This window comes from Leptonotus elevatus, chromosome 7 (genome assembly GCF_054856555.1).
Source record: "Leptonotus elevatus isolate MCC_2025b chromosome 7, RoL_Lele_1.0, whole genome shotgun sequence".
In the NCBI taxonomy this organism is placed as follows: Eukaryota; Metazoa; Chordata; class Actinopteri; order Syngnathiformes; family Syngnathidae; genus Leptonotus; species Leptonotus elevatus.
The window spans coordinates 14836510-14855992 of NC_141245.1; the positions used below are offsets into that span (position 1 = coordinate 14836510).

Below are 19483 nucleotides of genomic sequence, written 5' to 3' on the forward strand. Positions count from 1 at the left end.
TTAAAAAAAAATCCACTTTTGTTAACAAGAGTATGAAAACCTAGAATTTTTTTATTGTACATTTTGAACAGATATGAAATTTGTGATTAATCGCGAGTTAACTAGTGAAGTCATGCGATTAATTACGATTAAAAACTTTAATCGCCTGACGCCCCGAATTTTTAATAATATTATTTATTTATTTATTTTATTCACTGCCGTTGACGGCTATAAATATCAAAAATTCATTTTAACAGATTCTATTAGTTTAACATTTTTTTCCACTTTTGTTATCAAGAGTATGAAAACCTAGATTTTTTAATTATACATTTAGAACAGATAACATTTTTGATTAATCGTGAGTTAACTGGTGAAGTCATGCGATTAATTACAATTTAAAAAAATTAATCGCCTCTTGCCCCTAATTTTTAATTTTAAAAAATTAAACATTTTAACATTAACTGTCATACAAGAACAAGAATAAATATTCATAAGTTGGAAATGAAACACTTTATACTTTAAATGCGCTCTTCAGTCATCATTCTGCAGCATTAACTAACCAACAGCTAGTTCAAGAAGTGGTAATGGACTATGAAGCTTCATGAAGCACTTTTGATATTTATTTACTCCTCTAGATGGCACTCTTGGTTTAAAGATGCAGTGGAAATGTAATCAATTACCATTACAGTACCCTTAAACCGAGAGCACCTTCTAGAGGAGGAAAAAAATATTGCAAGTGCTTCATGAAGCTTCATTTTCCCATCACAAAGCAAGAAGCTAATGGAGCAGCCTACATTTTTACTTAGTCCTGCTACTTCTTGTCAGACATCAAAAAGAGATGGATTTAAATACACAGAAGATCCAAATCAATGAATTCTGTTTGCAAAAAGCTGCGCTAAAGAGAACCAACACTTCTGCTGATTCATCCATATTATTACTAGCAACCCCTAACTATCATGACTCTTGCCGGATAAAAGTACCTGAACACCACTTTTAAATAAATCCACTTCAGGGTATATTTGCATTTTCTTCTCTACAAAAATTGTAACACAGTTAAAGTATGTTTCTCCCAAAAATGTAAAAAAAAAATCACAAACTGTGTCATCTGAGGCTTCAAAATCATAAAAAAAATCCAGCCATTGTTGTCAAACAGCGCAGGCATATCCACTGAATCTGAGGAACCATTACACGCAAAAATATATTCTCTTAAAGCCTCCATTGGCTGGTATAAACCCCTCGGATCATCTTGGGGTTTTATATGCCGCAACAAGAGGCGCCAGCCGCCATAGCTCGCCATCACCGTCAGTCCGTGAAGCCACCTTACAAATCGGTCGAATAACTAGGTACAGCAAATGGATATGGTTGCCATTTTAGCCAGGCGCAAAGAATCTGGAAACTAAAATGGTGACAAACAATCAAGTTCCACAATTGAGTTCTGCACGTCTTTAGCATTATCTTTGAAAATGTCTCATGTATTTAGAAACTAATCTTAGTTAAATTAAGTAATATGCCTGTGTATGCTCTGCTATTACAAACCTTGCAAGTGATGATATTCCAGGAAATTGCATTTGGCATGTGTGATTTGAATGCGTACGTGTAACTGGCAACTCAGAAAGAGAATGACATGACAGCTGTGTGTTAACTCTTGTAGTTTAAAGAAGTTTGTCATTAGTTTCCCAGTGTGTTTGCGGCAGCAGGAATGTGTGATGTGCAATTCCACTCGAGCCGTCACATTTTTAAGGAAATGCCTCTACAAATTACACACATTATCGCCCAAGTCTATCATTCGGCTATGACGTCTTTATCTGAACATGCTTTTTTTTTCTGTTTGCTTGTATCCATGCAGGCCACAGGCCCGTTCCTGCACGTCGGTGCCGTGGCTGCAGTCACAGCTCTGTCCTGGATCGTAGCCGGACAGGTCGCCCGTGCGGATAAAACCTGTAAGTTAGTTGGCAACGCTAAAATCACACAGAAAGAGCGTGCAATGATTAACAGTGTGAAGACAGTGGCCGAGACCTTCCGCCCATTGAGTTACAGATAACGAGCATTCTTTCTGGTTCATGTCCCACAGAGCACTTTTTGAGATTTGCTTTCGCTCGGATACTGCAGCAGAATCCACTATTAGCAATCCTCAGTGTGTGTTCACATGAATTTATTTTCTATACAATCAAATTATGTGTACGTGGGGCAGGTACTTTAGATGTCATCTCAGGATTTAATGCATCATCATTAGGGGTGTGCCAAAAAATCTTTTCTCATTTAGTAAGATTCTGAATCAATTTTATCTATCCATCCATCCATTTTCTTAACCGCTTGTCCTCACAAGGGTCGCAGGGGGTGCTGGAGCCTATCCCAGCTGGCTCCGGGCAGTAGGCGGGGTACACCCTGAATTGGTTGCCAGCCAATCGCAGAGAATCGATTTTAAATGTCCCAAAATCGATTTTATTTAAATTACTTTAACTGTCTTGCCTTTGTGTGTGCCTCTATTGGGAGCGCTGTTCATGTTGTACTCGATTTGGCCATTTAGGGGCAGTGTGGCTCCGCGCGGTCTGATACACTGTTAAGTTGTAGCCACATTAGAGAGTAGAAGGAAAAAGTCCTGATCAAGTTATTCCAATAAAAGTTGTTTTTTTGCAGCGTGGAGCCATTCTTTTGAGTGATAAAAATGCTGCGAGTAGCGCGCTAATTAGCATTAGCGAGTCAGACTGGAGTGGATCATTACGATTCTTTGCACATCTCTAAATTGAAGCAAAAATCATTGTCAATCAAATCATTTAGAATCAAAAATCGCCCGCAACCGAAAATCGACTATGAATCGAATCGCAGACCCAAAAATCGAAATCGAATCGAATCGTGAGACATTCAAAGATTCCCACCCCTAATCATCATGTCTCTTCCACACACAAACTCTTTGTCATGTTAATCATCCAATTGAATCATTTCCTCAGAGGCCACGCCCTTCCTTGCCTGAAAATATTTGTTCTCCTGAGAGTTGAAAAACATATTCATCAAGAGTCGCATGTTCCTTTGTTTACATGGCCCTCTTAAAGCTTTTTGTGCCATTGAGGTGGAAGGGTTTCTGCCAAAATGCTCGTGTCTGTCACACGCACGCACCTTGCCTTTCTCCTATTATACACACAGACACACACAAACACACCTGACCTTGAAACAAATTCCTCTGTGGTGTTGTCTCTCTCACTCGCTGCTGCAATCGCTCAATTGTCCAAACACAAAGCACAAAAGCATACCCTGAATGGCACAAATGAACATTTAAACCCTTTTGTTGACATAATAGTAAAAATATTGTAAAATATTTAGTTAGAGTTAAAGTGCATTTCGTCACCCTCTTAAAATAATTGCTTGTCTTTATGCAAATGTTTCAATGGGTTTCCTGAAAAGCTGGAAAAAATGACTTAGGCAATTATTTTAAGAAGGTGTTGATTTGTAGAAATGTCACAAAAAAGTCAGAGTCAGTTTAAGTTTTGTGAAGAGTTTTTGTGTGCCAATGTTTTGTTAAATTCCCCCTAAAGGCATTATATTAAGGATAAGTAAGTAATAGTAGTAGTAACAGAATCCTTTAGAATGGGGCGACTTTATGCAAAATCGCCCAAAGAAAAAAAAGATACAGGTCTATGAATACTTAAAGCAATTATAAAAATGTTGACTATTATTAATGAATATCTCCAATGTGGTCTAATAGTTGAACTGTGTGCTGTCCTGCAGCGTTTCAGGTGTTGGTCATGCTGCTGTATCTCAGTTTGTTACTGGGTCTCTACGTGGTGCCGCTGTACATCACCTCTCCGTGCATTATGGATCCCAGCAACCTCAGGCCCCGCCCACATGTTATCGGTCACCAGGGGGCCCCCATGGTGAGTCCCAAGTGTGGAAAAATGAATCGGAGTGTGCCCCTGAATGACACAATTAGCATGCTTTACTGTCTGTTATCAATTTTAGGGTACCAATATAGGGGAAGTCAACCCCCCAACATTTTCTTGACAGTACGGTATTTTGGATAAAATTATGTGGAATATGAGTTAAGCAGCAAAATCCAGCCGTTTTAATCCATCTCAGGCGGCGGCCGCTTCCTGTCGAGTGAAGATGACATCACAGTTGCTCAGGTCTCAAAAAAAAAAAAAAAAAAAAAAAAAAAAAAAAGGTCTCAGATAACAACCAATCACAGCTCAGCTTCAGAAAACAGGTGAGTTGCGATTGGTCGTTGCCTGAGCAACTGTGATGTCATCTTAAGTCGACAGCAAGTGATGATAAAAATTAAAAAAAGATGATAAAAATGGCTGGATAACTCATATTCCACAAATTAAATTTTATATATATATTATTTCTTTATTTATATATATATATATATATATATATATATATATATATATATATATATATATATATATATATATATATATATATATATATATATATTCATTTATTTGTCTTTAATATATATATATATATTCATTTATTTATCTAAATATATTATATAAATATAATCAGGATGTCATGAAATGTTTAAGATTTAATCTGTGTAACTTTGTAGATACTATTGTTATCATTTTTCTTCTTCTCCCCATTTCTGTTCTTGGGTTCATGACCTTGTGGTCAAACAAGTAAAAAAATAACCAAACAAGATCAGCCAATAAAATCCAAACGAAGCCCTATTTTTTCTTTTTTTTTTGCCCGATGTAAAATGATTTATATTGTGTAGCCACCCTTGCAAGTACTGGTCCATTAGCTGCTGCATTGAAATGAACTGGAATGAATTAAAACAGCAGTTGATGCTCTCGTTATGGATACAGTGGAAAGCCACGTACGCATTGTACTAATTGTATTGCTTTTTAAGTGATCTGAAGATGGTTTTATGCTCTTGGCAAAATATCCCGCTTAATGTTACACAACACTTGGATGGGAAAAGCGAGCCGACGTGTTCACACAGCGAAAAACACCCACACCCACACACACACACACACACACACACACACACACACACACACACACACACACACACACACACACACACACACACACAGCCTACTATTTTTGGGATTTGTGATCGATCCTTACTGGGGCATCTAAAATTGGGAGACTTTCAGCATGACTGTGAAAACAACCACGTGACTGGACCACTCGCTTTCCCACAAGTTTACTCTATCGATCATAACACTCCTCCTGTTTTCCCGCTAGCTTGACTCACTCTGTCCACGGACTGAAGTGTTTCTTGCAAGTGATGTTTAACTCGTGGGATCATATTGATTTTTTTTTTACCAAGTTAATTCGTAATCCAAAGACGTGTTTTTCTCCGCTTTTCACATCGCTCCTTTTGTCGCAATCACTCTTTTTGTTTTCAAGATTGAGCCAGAAATAAATAATAAAAGACACCCATTATGTTATAAGCACAGTGAAGTAGTAATTTTCATGTTTGTTTGTTTTTTTTTCTTTGTGTGTGTGTGTTTTTAGCTTGCGCCAGAGAACACAATGTGGTCTTTTCAGCGAGCTCTGCAAATGAACGTCACTGGGTTGGAGACAGACGTCGCAATCAGGTACACAAACGCGGTCGACTCTCGGGTTATTTGGGCTTTATTGTTTGGCAATACAAATTTAAGGGGAATTTGTTTTGAGAATCACAATGTCATCACAGTACTTTTTATTAACTACAGTTTCTTTTTTTAAGCAGTCTTTCAACATTCAAATATTGGGGTTTTCTTTCCATGTTGATGTCAATTCAAAAGAGAAAAATAATTTCCTATTCTAATGTTGAGCGCAAGCACCGTCTTTTGCTCTCCTTTTGTGTTCCTTGCTTAATTCTACAAATTAGCATCGAGCTAACTCCTGCCTCCTCACGCTTATGCTCGCGTGGCCTTGTACGCAGCATACACAATGAGAAGCGGCTTTCCGCTCAACATTTTCAACTAAAGGTCAAATTAGCAGTGGAAAGTAATCCTCTCGGAAGGATGGAAGGACGACGCCGGTGTCGATACAGTGTTGAGATGGCGCATCCATCTCATGAATATCATTGATCGGTCAGCTTGCCGGTTGTGAATAGATGATTGGGTTCAAGAGCGGTTTTAGCCTTTACAAATATAAAAATGCTCACATTTGATGGACTGTCAGAGGGATTAAACAAAATATGCCATTATTGGTGTTGTAGCATGCAGTGGTGGAAAAAAAATGCACTGCATAGTAGAGTAGTATACAGTGGGTGTCCAAACTTTGGCCTGGGGGTCCATTTGTGGCCTACCATCCATCTCTAAGTGCCGCACACAGCTAAAAATAGCATCTACTAATAAATGTGTTGTATATACTGTCGAGCTGTTCTAAATATGAAAATACATTATTTACAATGAATCAGGTCACAACAATTCTCTTCATAACCCTCAGGTGAATAAAGGTCGTTAATACTTACAAGCAATGCCAAGGTTCAAACTTTGAAAGTATTCCCAAGCAACTGCTTTAACAATGAAACAAATCTTGTTCCAGTTTTTGTTCTGAATGTAAAAATGGCTTTTGTTCAGTTATATTATCTGATGGATTACAGGATCTCCACCACCCCAAAGTCTTGTAAAATCCTAAACTATTTGCCTTATAGAAAGCAGTTTTTCCAAAAACACTGTAATATATGAACAATACATAATTGCTTGATTGACTTTATAGATTCAAGTAAAAACAAAGTGGCCCTTGCATCCTTTGATTTTTCTGTATGTGGCCCTTTGAAGAAAAAAGTTTGGACACCCCTGGCATAATACATTGCAGGAAAGATACTGTTAACTCATTCACTGCCATTGACGGCTATAGACGTCAAAAATTCCTTTGAACTATTTCTATTAGTTTAACATTTTTCCCATTTTTGTTAACAAGAGTATGAAAACCTAGAATTTTTTTTATTGTACATTTAGAACAGATATGAAATTTGTGATTAATCGCGAGTTAACTAGTGAAGTAATGCGATTTAATAACAATTTAAAAAAATTAACCGCCTCTTGCCCCTAATTTTTTATAATCTTGTTTTAAAAAAAAATTATGAATTTATGGCAGTGAATGAAGTGTTTCAATAGGTACTGCTGTTTTGGTGAACAACAGCCAGCAAGTTAGTGAAGTCATGCAATTAATTACGATTATAAACTTTAATCGCCTGACGCCCCGAATTTTTTATTATGTTTTCTTTCTTTCTTTTTTTATTCATTCACTGCCATTGACGGCTATAGACGTCAAAAATTAATTTGAACTATTTCTATTAGTTTAACATTTTTCCCACTTTTGTTAACCAGAGTATAAAAACCTAGATTTTTTTATAGTACATTTAGAACAGAAATTTGTGATGTCATGCGATTAATTATAATTACACATTTTAATCCCCTGTCGCCCCTAATTTTTAAGAATCTTTTTTTTTTTTTATGAATTTATGGCAGTGAATGAGTTCAATTTTAGTTCAAACTTCAGTCTATGAAATCTAGAATAATGTTTTTTTCATTTGCTCTATAATAACCTATTTCCTATCTGCCACTTTAGTGTTGACGGCATCCCGTTCCTGATGCGCGACCGCACCCTGCGAAGGACGACCGACATAGCGAAAATTTTCCCCGACAGGCAGATGGAGGACGCCGCGCTATTCAACTGGACCGATCTGCAGCAGCTCAACGCAGGACAGTGGTTCCTCAAGGTCGGGGCCACAGTTTCAAAATGCTGATATGTGTGTTCATATTCATTAGCTGGTCCGACTCTGTGGTCTCTATTGATGAGGGATTTAATGATAGAAAGATTGTTTTGCTACTGTTCTTCAGGTTGACCCCTTCTGGACGACGCACAGCCTCTCGTCCCACGAAAGAACCCTGATTTCCAACCAGAGTGTGTGCAGTCTTGAGCAGCTACTAAAGTTGGCTTCTTATCACAACATCACTGTGGTGTTCAGGCTCAGGAGACCCCCTCAGGGGCACCCTTGTTACCACAGCTGGCTCAATGACACCCTACAGGCTGTGGAGCTATCTGGGGTTCCTCAAAGTCTGGTTGGTGTTTTTGCCCTTTTTTTAGGTTCTTCCTTTTTGAGTTGAATATAATTCTACCGAATCCATGTTTACAGGTGATGTGGACTCCAGATGAAGGCAGAGATCAGGTAGGACGACTTGCACCCGGGCTGGTCCAGACGTCCTTGAAGAAGCAAAGTCCTCAAAGCCTCCGAGAGGCGGGCATCGGCAAGCTGCTACTCAGATACAACCAGGCGAGCACTCAGGAAATCAGGTAGGAAGACACACTTATACTAATACACACATTTTTTTTTTTCAAAACAAACATGTCTTTCAGGGACTTGTCGCAGAAAAACATCAGCCTCATCCTCTACACGGTCAACGAGCCCTGGCTGTACTCAGTGCTGTGGTGCAGCGACGTGTCGGCGGTGTCGTCAGAAGCACCGCATGTCCTCAAAAAGGTGCCTTACCCCATCTGGCTCTTGGTAAGGACACAATACATTGTCATCTTTTTTCTCTGGAGCTTTAAGTGTTTCCTTCTTCTTCTTTTTTTAAGAATGACTCTAGGTACAGTATCCTTATAAGGATCGAGCCATCATATTTTAGCTGGGAAGGCACGCCCCCAAAAATCAGCTATTGATCCATCTATTGTTTGTTCTGTACAAATTGTCCTTATTAGGTCCATAGGCCCAAGTGGTTTTATTTATTTTTTAAATAATAATACATTTTAATGTTAGCCACTGTAGCATTTTGCACAGTCTGAAGTCAACACTAACAATTTGCTTAAATATAAGAAAATTAAAAAACAGTACATTTCATGTAATAATTCAATTAAAATATATTACACACATAAAGTGAATAAAAAATGTGTTAAAGGGTCGAAAAGTTTCTTTACAGTACAGTAATATGCTCATGTGGCCCCACTTTTGATTAGTATTGTGTTTGTGGAATATGAATTAAACAGCAAAATCCAGCTGTTTTTATTCCATCTCAAGAGGCGGCCATTTTGCTTGCGGGCGTCACATGACCAAACCCAAAAAAACAGGTGAGCCATGATTGGTCATTACCTGAGTCCTCAGGCACTGTATATTAACTCATTCACTGCCATTGACGGCTATAAACGTCAAAAATGCATTTAACTATTTCTCGTAGTTAAAAATTTGTTCCACTTTAGTTAACAATATTATAGATACAGATATGAAATTTGTGATTATTCGTGAGTTCGCTAGTGAAGTCATGCAAATAATTACGATTAAAAACTTAAATCGCCTGACGCCCCGAATTTTGTAATAATCTTTTCTTCTTCTTCTTTTTTTTTTTAAATTGATTCACAGCCATTGACGGCTATAAACGTCAAAAATTCCTTTGAACTATTTCTATTTTTTTTTTTTTTCGAAAAACAAAACATTTTTTTCCCCTCTTTTGCTAACAAGACTATGAAAACCTAGAATTGTTTTATTGTACATTTAGAACAGATTTAAAATTTGTGATTAATTGTGAGTTAACTAGTAAAGTCATGCGATTAATCACAAGAAAAAATTTTAATAGCCTCCTTGCCCCTAATTTTTTGAAATATTTTTTTTAATGAATTTATGGCAGTAAATGAGTTAATATTAATAGTAGTTGGGGCACCTTAGAGCACATTATTGTAAAGACATTTTTGACTTGGCGTCCCCTGTTTAATGTTGAAATCTACTTACAATACACAATAATTTTTAAAGTCTAATCACTATAAAATTATGCAGTTTTAACATCAAATTTGATCCGTTCACATACCCGCCTACCACACTTTGCTTATCACTGTCAAAGAAAAATCGACAAAACGAAGACATTTCCTCGTGACCTATTAACTATATAGGTCACAGTTGTGCTAAATTTGACAAGTCGGGGTCTGCGCTCTTCTCTTTTCTCCTGCTTTGTATTCCTTCCTGAAGTCCCATCTCAGTAATGCAAATAGACTCACTACATCTGATCGAACAGTCGTGTGCCTCCCGAATCCTGCCGCACCATCACAGTACCACTTTGGGTTTTTACGGCCTGAGCAGCAAATCCGTCCGGCCTCCCTGTTTCGTGCCATATGGGAGCTCTGCATGGTATCTCCTGACCTCGGAGTCCTGCTGCGTTTTGGCAAAGTCAAACCTAGCGGCAGATGTCGTCCAATGGATGTGTAATCCAAGTTATTAAGAAAAATAAATAAATACAGATTAGTTCCTGGTTTGCAGCTATCTAGTCAAACGTTAAATCCTTTTTTTTCCATGTGATCCCTTTAGGGGGTGGATCCTTTACCTACAGTGTCACCTGGTGGTGGAGGTCTATGTTGGATCACTGTGCGTAAAGTGTGTGTTTTTATTCCGGCAGAGACCAGATGAATACTGCCTGATGTGGGTGTGTGCAGACCTTATTTCCTTTGTGGTGGTCATAGGAATTTTCATTTTACAAAAGTAAGTTCACTTGAGTCAACAATCATCTTTTAATGCTGGACAGAAGTTCGTCTCCCTTTCGTGCTTGTGTAAATTTCACACTCACACTTACTGCTTATTAACTCCTTTTCAATATGTTACTAATTCCACCACTCCCTATTGCTTTCGTATGTTGAAATCTTTATTGTATCCCTCGAGAATACTTTGGGTTTTGTAGTTATTCCGTCATAGATATGTTGAACAACTTCTTGTGTTTTTTGTTGTTGTTGTTTTGTTTTTATGCGTTCGTCCACATTTTGTTTTGGAGTGTAGAGCGCAAAAAAATCCCAAAGATATCTGGTGGGATGCGTGCATTTGTTGTTGAACAAAATTAATCATAACATAAAAACGTTAAAAAAAAAAAAAAAAGATGTTTATGTTGATTTATTGATTTTTGCTTATTTCTGATCATTTAATTTCATTTTAAGGGGATACGTTTGCAGTTTAATGACCAAAAATTGCGTATTTTATCGTGTGTTTCTTTTAACTCTGTCATGTTTTATACACCAGCAGTTAATTGACGATATGTTCAGTGGCAGAAGATCAGATGATGTCAGACGTGAATTTCTTTTTGCGGCTCTTCTCTGCTCCTCGGTGGCTCGTGCCGCCTTGGAAACTGACCTCTCTTGTCTCCCGCCTTCTTTTGTCCTTTTCCTCCTTTTGTCCTCTCTCCTCTGCCTGCCTGCATGCTCGTCTCCTCTGCTGCATTCTGGCATCTTCTCTCAGCTATCACATGATCAGGTAACGCTCTTTTCCGGCAACTTGCACACCCCCCGGTTTTTCATGTAACCAACTCTTCTTTTTGGCCATTTCTCTCTTTTGTTATTTGTTCTCACATCTGTCCATTTATACGTCCCACCTCTCTCCGTGGCTCTCGCCTAAACTACTGCTGCCACTGCTCGAGTTCACGTCTTAATCCTCTTTTACCCACTTACCGCAAATTGCGGTTTGACGGCAAAAGTTGTAAATGTCTCAAATGAAGTATGGAAACGCACCTAATAAGGGAAGTGGCCCTTGAGTGTCTTTGATTGACACTGACGGACTATTGCCTCGGGTGCATTTCCCGCTGCTGTGCCACTTCTCTTAATTACACTTAAATGAAGGCTGGCTCTCTTTAATTAAGTCACTATATTAAATTTACGGGTTGAATTAACTGGAGGTTTCTTGGTTATTTAATTCTGAAAGATGGATACAGTGTAGGAGGTACGCCTTCATTTTTTTCCACATTATGTTACAACCTTGCTGATCTGTGCTCAGTCAGTCAGTGTGAAAATGTCCTTCAACGTTCGCCTATCGTTCCGCCGTGGTGTCAAATCTCCACATAGCCGTCCAGAGTGTGAGCAGAGGCAGCAGTTAGTGGTGACATTGTTTTCTAAGATGACACTTTGACCCCTCCTCCTCCTCCTCACTTTCCTTGCAGGTATCGCACCAGTGGCATGCGCAGCTACAATCCTGAGCAAATCATGCTGAGCGCGGCGGTGGGGAGGTCCAGTCGGGACCTCAACGTCATGAAGGAGAAGCTCATCTTCTCCGGTGAGAAGGAACTTGCGCTCGTTTGTCTCGCACGTCCCTCTTTCTCCCAGCATGCCGCCTCCTTTGAGTGTCTGTGAACTTCCTCCTCCTCTTCCTCCTCTTAATCACATCAAAGGTCAAGCCCAGTAGTCGCCTCAGCCTGCGCATCATCCCGTATGTGGCGTGCCCATCGTCTGCACAAGCATCCTTTTTAATTCTGCATCTCCCTCGCTACCTGCCACCTTTTTTCCACATCCTCCATCCTTCCATGCAACCCGCCTTCCACGTTGCCCCCCGCCCTCCAACTCCCTTTGGGGAGGGCACCACGCTTGGGGAAGCTTATATGTGCCCCAGTCTGTCTTATACTTGGGAGGTTCGAGGTAAGACACAGTACAGTGATCCCTGGACCCCATGTCCATGTCCCTTACGTGTTATATATTTTTGTCTTGTATAAATAAATAAATAAATAAATACATATTTTGTTTTTATTTGTAAAAAATGTTAAAATTTATTTAAAGCTTAAAAAAATTATCTATTTTAATTTAAAAAATACATGTAAATATGACACAAGACTGTGACCCCATGTCCATGTCCCTTACGTATTATATATTTTGTCGTATATAAATAAATAAATACATACATATTTTGGTTTTATTTAAAAAAATAAAATAAAAAATGTTTAGATTTATTTAAAACTTTTCTATTTATTTTAATTTTAAAAAATACATATAAATAAATAAATAAAAATTAATGACACAATACAATGATCCCTCTACTCCATGTCCCTTATGTGTTTTTTGTCTTATATAAATAAATGAATAAATATTTTTGTTTTATTTAAACAAGAATTGAAATTTTTTATTTTTTTATTTAAAACTTTAAAAAAAATACAAATAAAATTAAAATAAATGACACAATACAGTGATCCCTGGACCCCATGTCCCTTACGTGTTATATATTTTGTCTTAGATAAATAAATAAATACTTTGGTTTTATTTTACTTTTTTTTAATGCTTAGATTGATTTAAAACTTTAAAAAATTAAAGTATTTTAATTTTTTTATTTTTTCAAATACATATAAATGACACAATACAGTGATCCCATGTTCCTTACGTGTTATCTATTTTGACAGACAGACAGAAATAATTTTGGTTTTATAAAAAAAATATATACAAAAAAATATTTAGATCTATTAACTCAAATTTGATTTATTTTAATTTAAAAAAATACATATAGATGAAATAAAAATAGAAGCTAAAAAAAATGTTCTCATTCTAAATAATACTGCAATTATGACTTTATATCATAGAATCCTAAGTCAGTCCTGAACACAGGGCCCTCCTTGTACTATAATGTCACTGACTGATTTGTCGCTTGAATGTGTTTCGGCTTCCTGTAGAGGTGGGAAATGGCGTCGGTAGCGGCGAGGAGCCGTACACAGACGGCTCCAATGACTATGACTACTACACAGACAGAGGTGGGAGCCAATGATGGAGGAACAAGCTACCGGTTGCTTGGTGTACATTTTGTGAATACGCTTCGGTTCCTGGACGCGCATCGGACTCTGCACTTTTTAAGCTGTGGAATTTCTTTGGCTCGTTTGTCATTTTTAATAGGATTCCATATTCTTCATTTTAAGATCACTTTCCCAAAAAGGAGTTCCCTCCATTTTAAGCACTGATGCCTTTTTAAATATTTAAATATGTATACACTAAACCAAAATGTATTTCAGCATGAAAAATGCTTCCAGCTCTTACTCTGCTGTGTCCTGATTTCTATTTAAAAATATGTAACAGTGTAAATGCTGTGTAAAGAAGTCCGCATGAAACGGTTATGATCATAGAAGACGTATGTGAGCTGAACAACCAGGACAAAAAAAAGTGTTACTCCTCTTTTTAAACCACTTCTAGTATGTATAATAATTGGTTGTGTGTGTGTTTGTGTATGTTTTTTAGCCTGTGTGCCGTGTTGAGCATGTGATGATACGCTACATAAAAACAGGTGTTTTGCAAGCCAACATCGACCACAAATGTGAGTCATGTGACTATTAATGGACCTTGTTTGACTAGGCTGCAGTCGACGTATGGCGGGTCTTGTTTACAAACCAAAAGCATCTTCATGTCACTTGCTGCTGTAAAAATATGAAGTGTGAATACAACTAAGTTAAGTTAACTAAAGGAACACTAACGGGGGCATCTTGCCTTATGGGTTCATTTTCTCTCATTGAATTGTACTGTGCCTCAGAAGTTAAATAAAATTTAAGGAGTCCAGTCTACAAGTGTTTCGTATCTTTTTCATTCCAGACACTATAGCACATTACTGTGATTATATTTCTGATTATTTGTAATTGTGCTCAGTTCCCAGTGTTCAGTACAAGTAAAACGCTGTGTCTGTTTAATACCTGAATTTAAAGCGAACACAACAACAAAAACACAAATTATGATCAGCCACTTACACCGCCTGATAATTCTACACAAGCCATTTTTTTCTTAGTGCTTGTCCTCTTGTGTCGAACTGGAACCAATCTTTGATGAGTTTGACCAAAACGGTGCACCCTCGACTGGTCGCCAGCCAATCGCAAGGCACGTATAGACCACCCCTCATACTTACAATTTTTTTTTCCCAGAGAAAACAAACAAGTACAAGGAGAACACGGAAACTCAACCCAGAAAGGTCAGAGCCGAGGTTCAAACCCAGGCAGACCTGCTGCCGCCTAATCATTCATTCGACTAATTGAGGCTAAACAATATATTGGCAAGAACACATCATAGTTGTGTTCGTAACAGGCACATTGCATTTAAGCAGTAAAGCAAAGACTTCTGAGCGCACCAGATTACTTGCAGCCAATGATGGCCAAGCAGGAAGTATCATCACGATTCATTCATTTGGTCTGTCTTGACCTCCGCAAAACCCAGAGACTGACTCACTAAATACCTTAGGGGTTCGATCGAACCCAGGCTAAGAACCACAGATTCAATATGATAAATAGAGAGTAGTTTTTAATTTATTAAATTATATTGATATTAAGGTGAGGTGGGAGGTGTATGCACCTCATTATAGTTCCCAAAGTCCCCATTGGGTTTTGAACCTACAACCCTGTGGTTCACCCTTAAAGTCTATACACTTCCTGAGATTCTTCAATCCTGTTTGTCCAAAGTGCTTTTTGGCCTTTTTGTCTTCAAGCATGACATGGAATGTTGGCGATGAAACAAATACAAGTCTGGTTCTTCGTGTGTTGTTGAGCAAGTGAGAACTAGAGTTGGCCGACTACATTCTGGTTATTTTTAAATCATCTTTTCAGATTAAATATCCGAATTCCAATTCCAATGGGACAATGTGCATTATTGCCGAGCTTGCGCGCTAATGTTAGTTTAAGTGAATGTTATTCATGATAGATTTGACAGATGTTTAGATTCCGACCGCTATTGCGCTGCAAAATGACAAAAACAGTTCGGTCACTCTAGTTCTCAGCGACTCAAATGAAATACATTCACGTGGTCTCTGAACTGTCCCGGATTTTTCAACTAGTTGAAGTTGGTCTTGTGAAGGTGTCTATTGGGGATTTCGATGGCGCTGACTTGTAACGGCCACGATCCGCCCATGATGCCCGCCTGCAGCGCCACTCCCGTCACCACGGCCAGGTCGGGGTCCACCGACGTGTTGGGCTCCTTGTCGAAGAATTCGGCGATGAGCCTCCGGATCCGCGGAATCCTGGTGGAGCCGCCGACCAGCACGATCTCATCCACCTGTTTTTTGTCCAGGTGGCCCTCGGAGAGCACCGTCTCCACCGGGGTCAGGATCTTCTGGAAGATGTCCTCGTTGAGTTCCTCGAAGAGTTGGCGCGTGATCGTGGCCTCGAAGAGCGCCGGCTCCGGGGCCGAGTCGTCGCGGGCGTGCAGGGTCACCGGCACCCTGACGGTGGCGCTGGGTTGGAGGGTGAGGTTGATCTTGGCCGCCTCCACTGCCTGGCGGAGACGATGGAGGTCCTCTTTAAGAGTGGGTACGACGCCGAACTCCTGTCGCACTCGCTCTATGGTGTATTGGAGTAACCTTTGGCTGAAGTCTTGACCGCCGAGCTTGTTGTTTCCTGCAGGCATACACAGTTTGAGCACAATTAGCTATTATTTTATTTTGCCGTATTTATATGTAGCGCAGAGCAGAAATCTTGGGTGTTATTACTTTTAATTGTGGGAATGCTGAAGCATTCAAGTTATTCCACATGCATTCAAATCTTAGCATTCAGCTGATGGTGTACGTGATAGGTTGGTGCACAGCAGACCTAAAGATTATTTTGCCTTGGCGGAGGTCGGAACTCCACTTAGTAGTTTTAAGGCAGGGATCAGCAACCTTTACTGTCAAAAGAGACGTTTTAGGCCAAATACATTTTAGAAAATCTGTCTGGAGTCACAAAACATTTGAAGATTGTTATGAAGGAAACAATGTGTTAGTGTCTGGTGTACTGAGAGCCCAAGAAGAGCTAATTAGCACAAAAATATGAGAGCAGCATCCAATACGTACACATTCATTTGCTCCAACCTTTCCATTTTTTATAATTATGACTTTCATACATTTTTAGACTTTTTTGATTTTCTGTCAAATCTGACATTCTTGGCAATTTTATGGACAGACTATTGTAATTTTCTGCCTCTCTTCTCCCTTTGTTGGACATTTTATGGCTATTTTCTGACATTTTGGGAAATTCTGTGGACATTCTATGGTAACTTTTTAAGATTTTTTGGGGGGCCATAGTATGGTTACTTTTTGAACATTTTCTTTCCTGCTTTTTCTTAAATACATTTTCTATTATTTTTTTGGGGGGGGTGGTTGTGGACAATTGCGATTTTATTTTGGGACATTTTATGGTAATTTTTAAAAACTTCATCTACCTTTGGTCTCTCTTTTTCTGACAACTTGAAAATTATTTTATTTATATATATATATATATATATATATATATATATATATATATATATATATATATATATAATTAATTAATAAAAAAAATATGTTATTATAATATAAAAATAAATATATTAAAATATATTAATTTCTACTTCCTTTTTTTTTTATTAATCCAAAGGGAGCCACAGGAGAGGGACTAAAGAGCCAAATGTGGCTTCACAGCTGCCGGTTGTAGACCCCCCCTTTTTAAGGACTGAAGTACAAAAAACAGTTGAACAGTTTACCAGCCATAGCTCTGGTGAAGAACATGCCACCCTGTTTGTTGAGCAGAGACACGTCCAGGGTTCCGCCGCCAAGGTCCACCACCAGAACGCTGAAGACAGAGTCCACCTTGTGAAGACCATACGCCATGGCCGCCGCCGTCGGCTCGTTAATTACACGCAGGATATCCAAGCCTGTGAGTCAGTTGTCATGTTAGTCATATTTGTGAGAATCACATCAAGTCATGAAGGTTGTTGTTGTTTTATGGCTGACCAGCGAGGTTAGCGGCTTTGACAGTATACTGCCTCTGCCTGTCGTCAAACTCTGCGGGCACCGAGATGACGGCTTTGGAGATGGGCACGCCCAAGTGCTGCTCGGCCATTTTCCTCATCTTCAGCAGCAGTCGAGAGCCGATGAACTCGGGAGTCACAGTGAATGTGACGTTGGTGGTGATCACAAACTCGGCGCTCCCATTGTCGGAGATCACCTGGAAAGAGATTTTTTTTTAAAGCATATCAAAAAAATTTAAAAGGTTTCTACACCTCAGTAATTCAAAATCTATCACACAGATAATAGCATACCTCTATTATTATTACCACAATTTTTTTCTCCTTCTCTTGTATATAATTGACAGTAAACATATTGTTTTACTTTTGTACACAAGCACATTTCAAAGTATATACTTTTAGGTAAAGGAGTACTTCTATTTTAACCAGAGTCTTTATTTACACAAGATCTGTACTTCTAATTCGGCAGAGACTTGTACTTTTGCCAACAATTGTGTACCTCCCTTATTATTATATATATTTTGACTCTTCCATAAGAGAACAATGACCTCAAAGTCATGTATGCAGCCCACCTTGAAGGGATAGCGGCTGCTCTCCTGCTCCAGCAAATGCGGAGTAAATATCTTCCCAATGAACCTCTTAGCATCATAGATGGTGTTGCGGGGGTTGTTGTCGGCCACGCCAATAGCATCGTGCCCCGCAAGCACTGACGTGTTGGTGAAGGAGACGGCGCTAGGGATGCTCATCCTGCCCTCCTCGTCTGCTATCACCTCGACCTCTCCGCTGCCAGGGTGGAACACGCCAACGGAGCAAAAAGTAGTGCCCAGGTCCAGGCCGATCACTTTGGGCTTGGGTGGCGGTAGGTACTGCTGGCCCAAATAACCAGCCAAAAACAGAGCCAGGATCATAGAACCTGTAGTACATACACATCACAATGTTAGTACCCTATCTTCTATTCATTAAAATAATTAAACAGATAGATAGATGAAGGCATCCGAGGTGATTATTTTTCGACTTACCAATCATTGACATTTCTCCTGCCATCGTCACGTACTTTAGCGAATCCACGCACCGTTGAAATAACAATAAATTGTTGTTAAAAACACCGAATCGGTACTGGTTACTTTGAGCTTTGCCAAACGACGATACAAATAAGTCTGTGGATGCGACATTCACACTTCCTATCACACACACGTCAGCGTTGTATGCGTGTTGTGGAGGATGCTGGGTAATGTAGTCTAAGAGGCGCACTGTCAACGGAGATATGACCAAAAGTAATTGTCATTTTATACTACATTTCCCACAACACCGTGCGAGACATAAGCGTCTCAAAGATTTTTTTTCCTTTCACACACTGACACATACGCCCACACCTACAAACATGGTCTCCCAGGCGGAGGAAGCGAACCCACGCCAACCTGCACCTTAGGAAAGCGACGGTACCACTCCGCCACCAGGAGCGCGTCTCAAAGAAATGACTCGTTTTATTTGTTACAGTGTAAATAATAAATAATAAATAATAAATAATAAATAATAAATAATAAATAATAAATAATAAATAATAAATAATAAATAATAAATAATAAATAATAAATAATAAATAATAAATAATAAATAATAAATAATAAATATTTTCAAGTTTACAATTTCTAAAAGTATTTGTTTAACCATATTCCTGCTATTAGGAAAACCCTACGATACACGTTTCCCTCTTAAGTTAGGAAACCTCCTGCTCAAGGTCAGCTATTCACTTAAAAACATAAATTTGTTAAGGAAAAACACTTTATTTTCATTTAAAAACTTGACTACTTTTACGACTATTTAAAAAGCATAGGTGAATTTTTAAATATCAAAAATATTTACTTAAAACAAGTATATTATTATTATTATTATTATTTAGTTATTTTATTGTTTTGGATTATTAGAATCAACCATTCAATAATTCATTAGAAGTATATTACTTATAAAGTTCATACTTTTATGCAATTAATGTTGCTAAACAAATGTGAATATATATACTTCTTAATTGAAAATGTTTCTAATACAGTATTTCAACAAAATAATACATTCAAAAATTATTCAAAATATTTTTTATTATTTTGAGAAATATTATAGTTTT

The 19483-nt window shown here is 38.4% G+C and overlaps 2 protein-coding genes across 7 annotated transcripts in view; one reads left to right on the top strand and one right to left on the bottom strand.

The window, feature by feature from the left end:
* gdpd5b (glycerophosphodiester phosphodiesterase domain containing 5b) overlaps positions 1-14192 on the top strand; it is a 41582-nt gene extending 27390 nt beyond the window's left edge. The window contains exons 7-18 of one of the 6 annotated variants that reach the window (XR_015095497.1): positions 1826-1919; positions 3703-3848; positions 5443-5525; positions 7492-7642; positions 7764-7985; positions 8060-8217; positions 8281-8428; positions 10302-10384; positions 11129-11143; positions 11823-11935; positions 12051-12294; positions 13314-14192. Coding sequence is in view for 2 of the 6 variants with exons in the window: in XM_086079819.1 (XP_085935945.1) it covers positions 1826-1919; positions 3703-3848; positions 5443-5525; positions 7492-7642; positions 7764-7985; positions 8060-8217; positions 8281-8428; positions 10302-10384; positions 11129-11143; positions 11823-11935; positions 13314-13405 (1305 nt within the window). In the remaining 4 variants the exon portion in view is untranslated. Of the gene's footprint in view, positions 1-1825; positions 1920-3702; positions 3849-5442; positions 5526-7491; positions 7643-7763; positions 7986-8059; positions 8218-8280; positions 8429-10301; positions 10385-11128; positions 11144-11822; positions 12295-13313 lie in introns of all 6 variants that reach the window. The other 5 variants (XR_015095495.1, XR_015095498.1, XM_086079819.1 and 2 more) reach the window with 5 other exon arrangements.
* Positions 12972-18563, bottom strand: hspa13 (heat shock protein family A (Hsp70) member 13). The gene is made up of 5 exons (XM_086079821.1): positions 18384-18563; positions 17937-18277; positions 17351-17564; positions 17101-17271; positions 12972-16001 (listed from the first exon to the last, which is right to left on the bottom strand). Exons 1-5 carry the CDS (start codon positions 18406-18408, stop codon positions 15439-15441), a joined length of 1314 nt encoding a protein of 437 aa, XP_085935947.1. The 5' UTR covers positions 18409-18563; the 3' UTR covers positions 12972-15438.
* Positions 18564-19483: the final 920 nt, after the last annotated feature.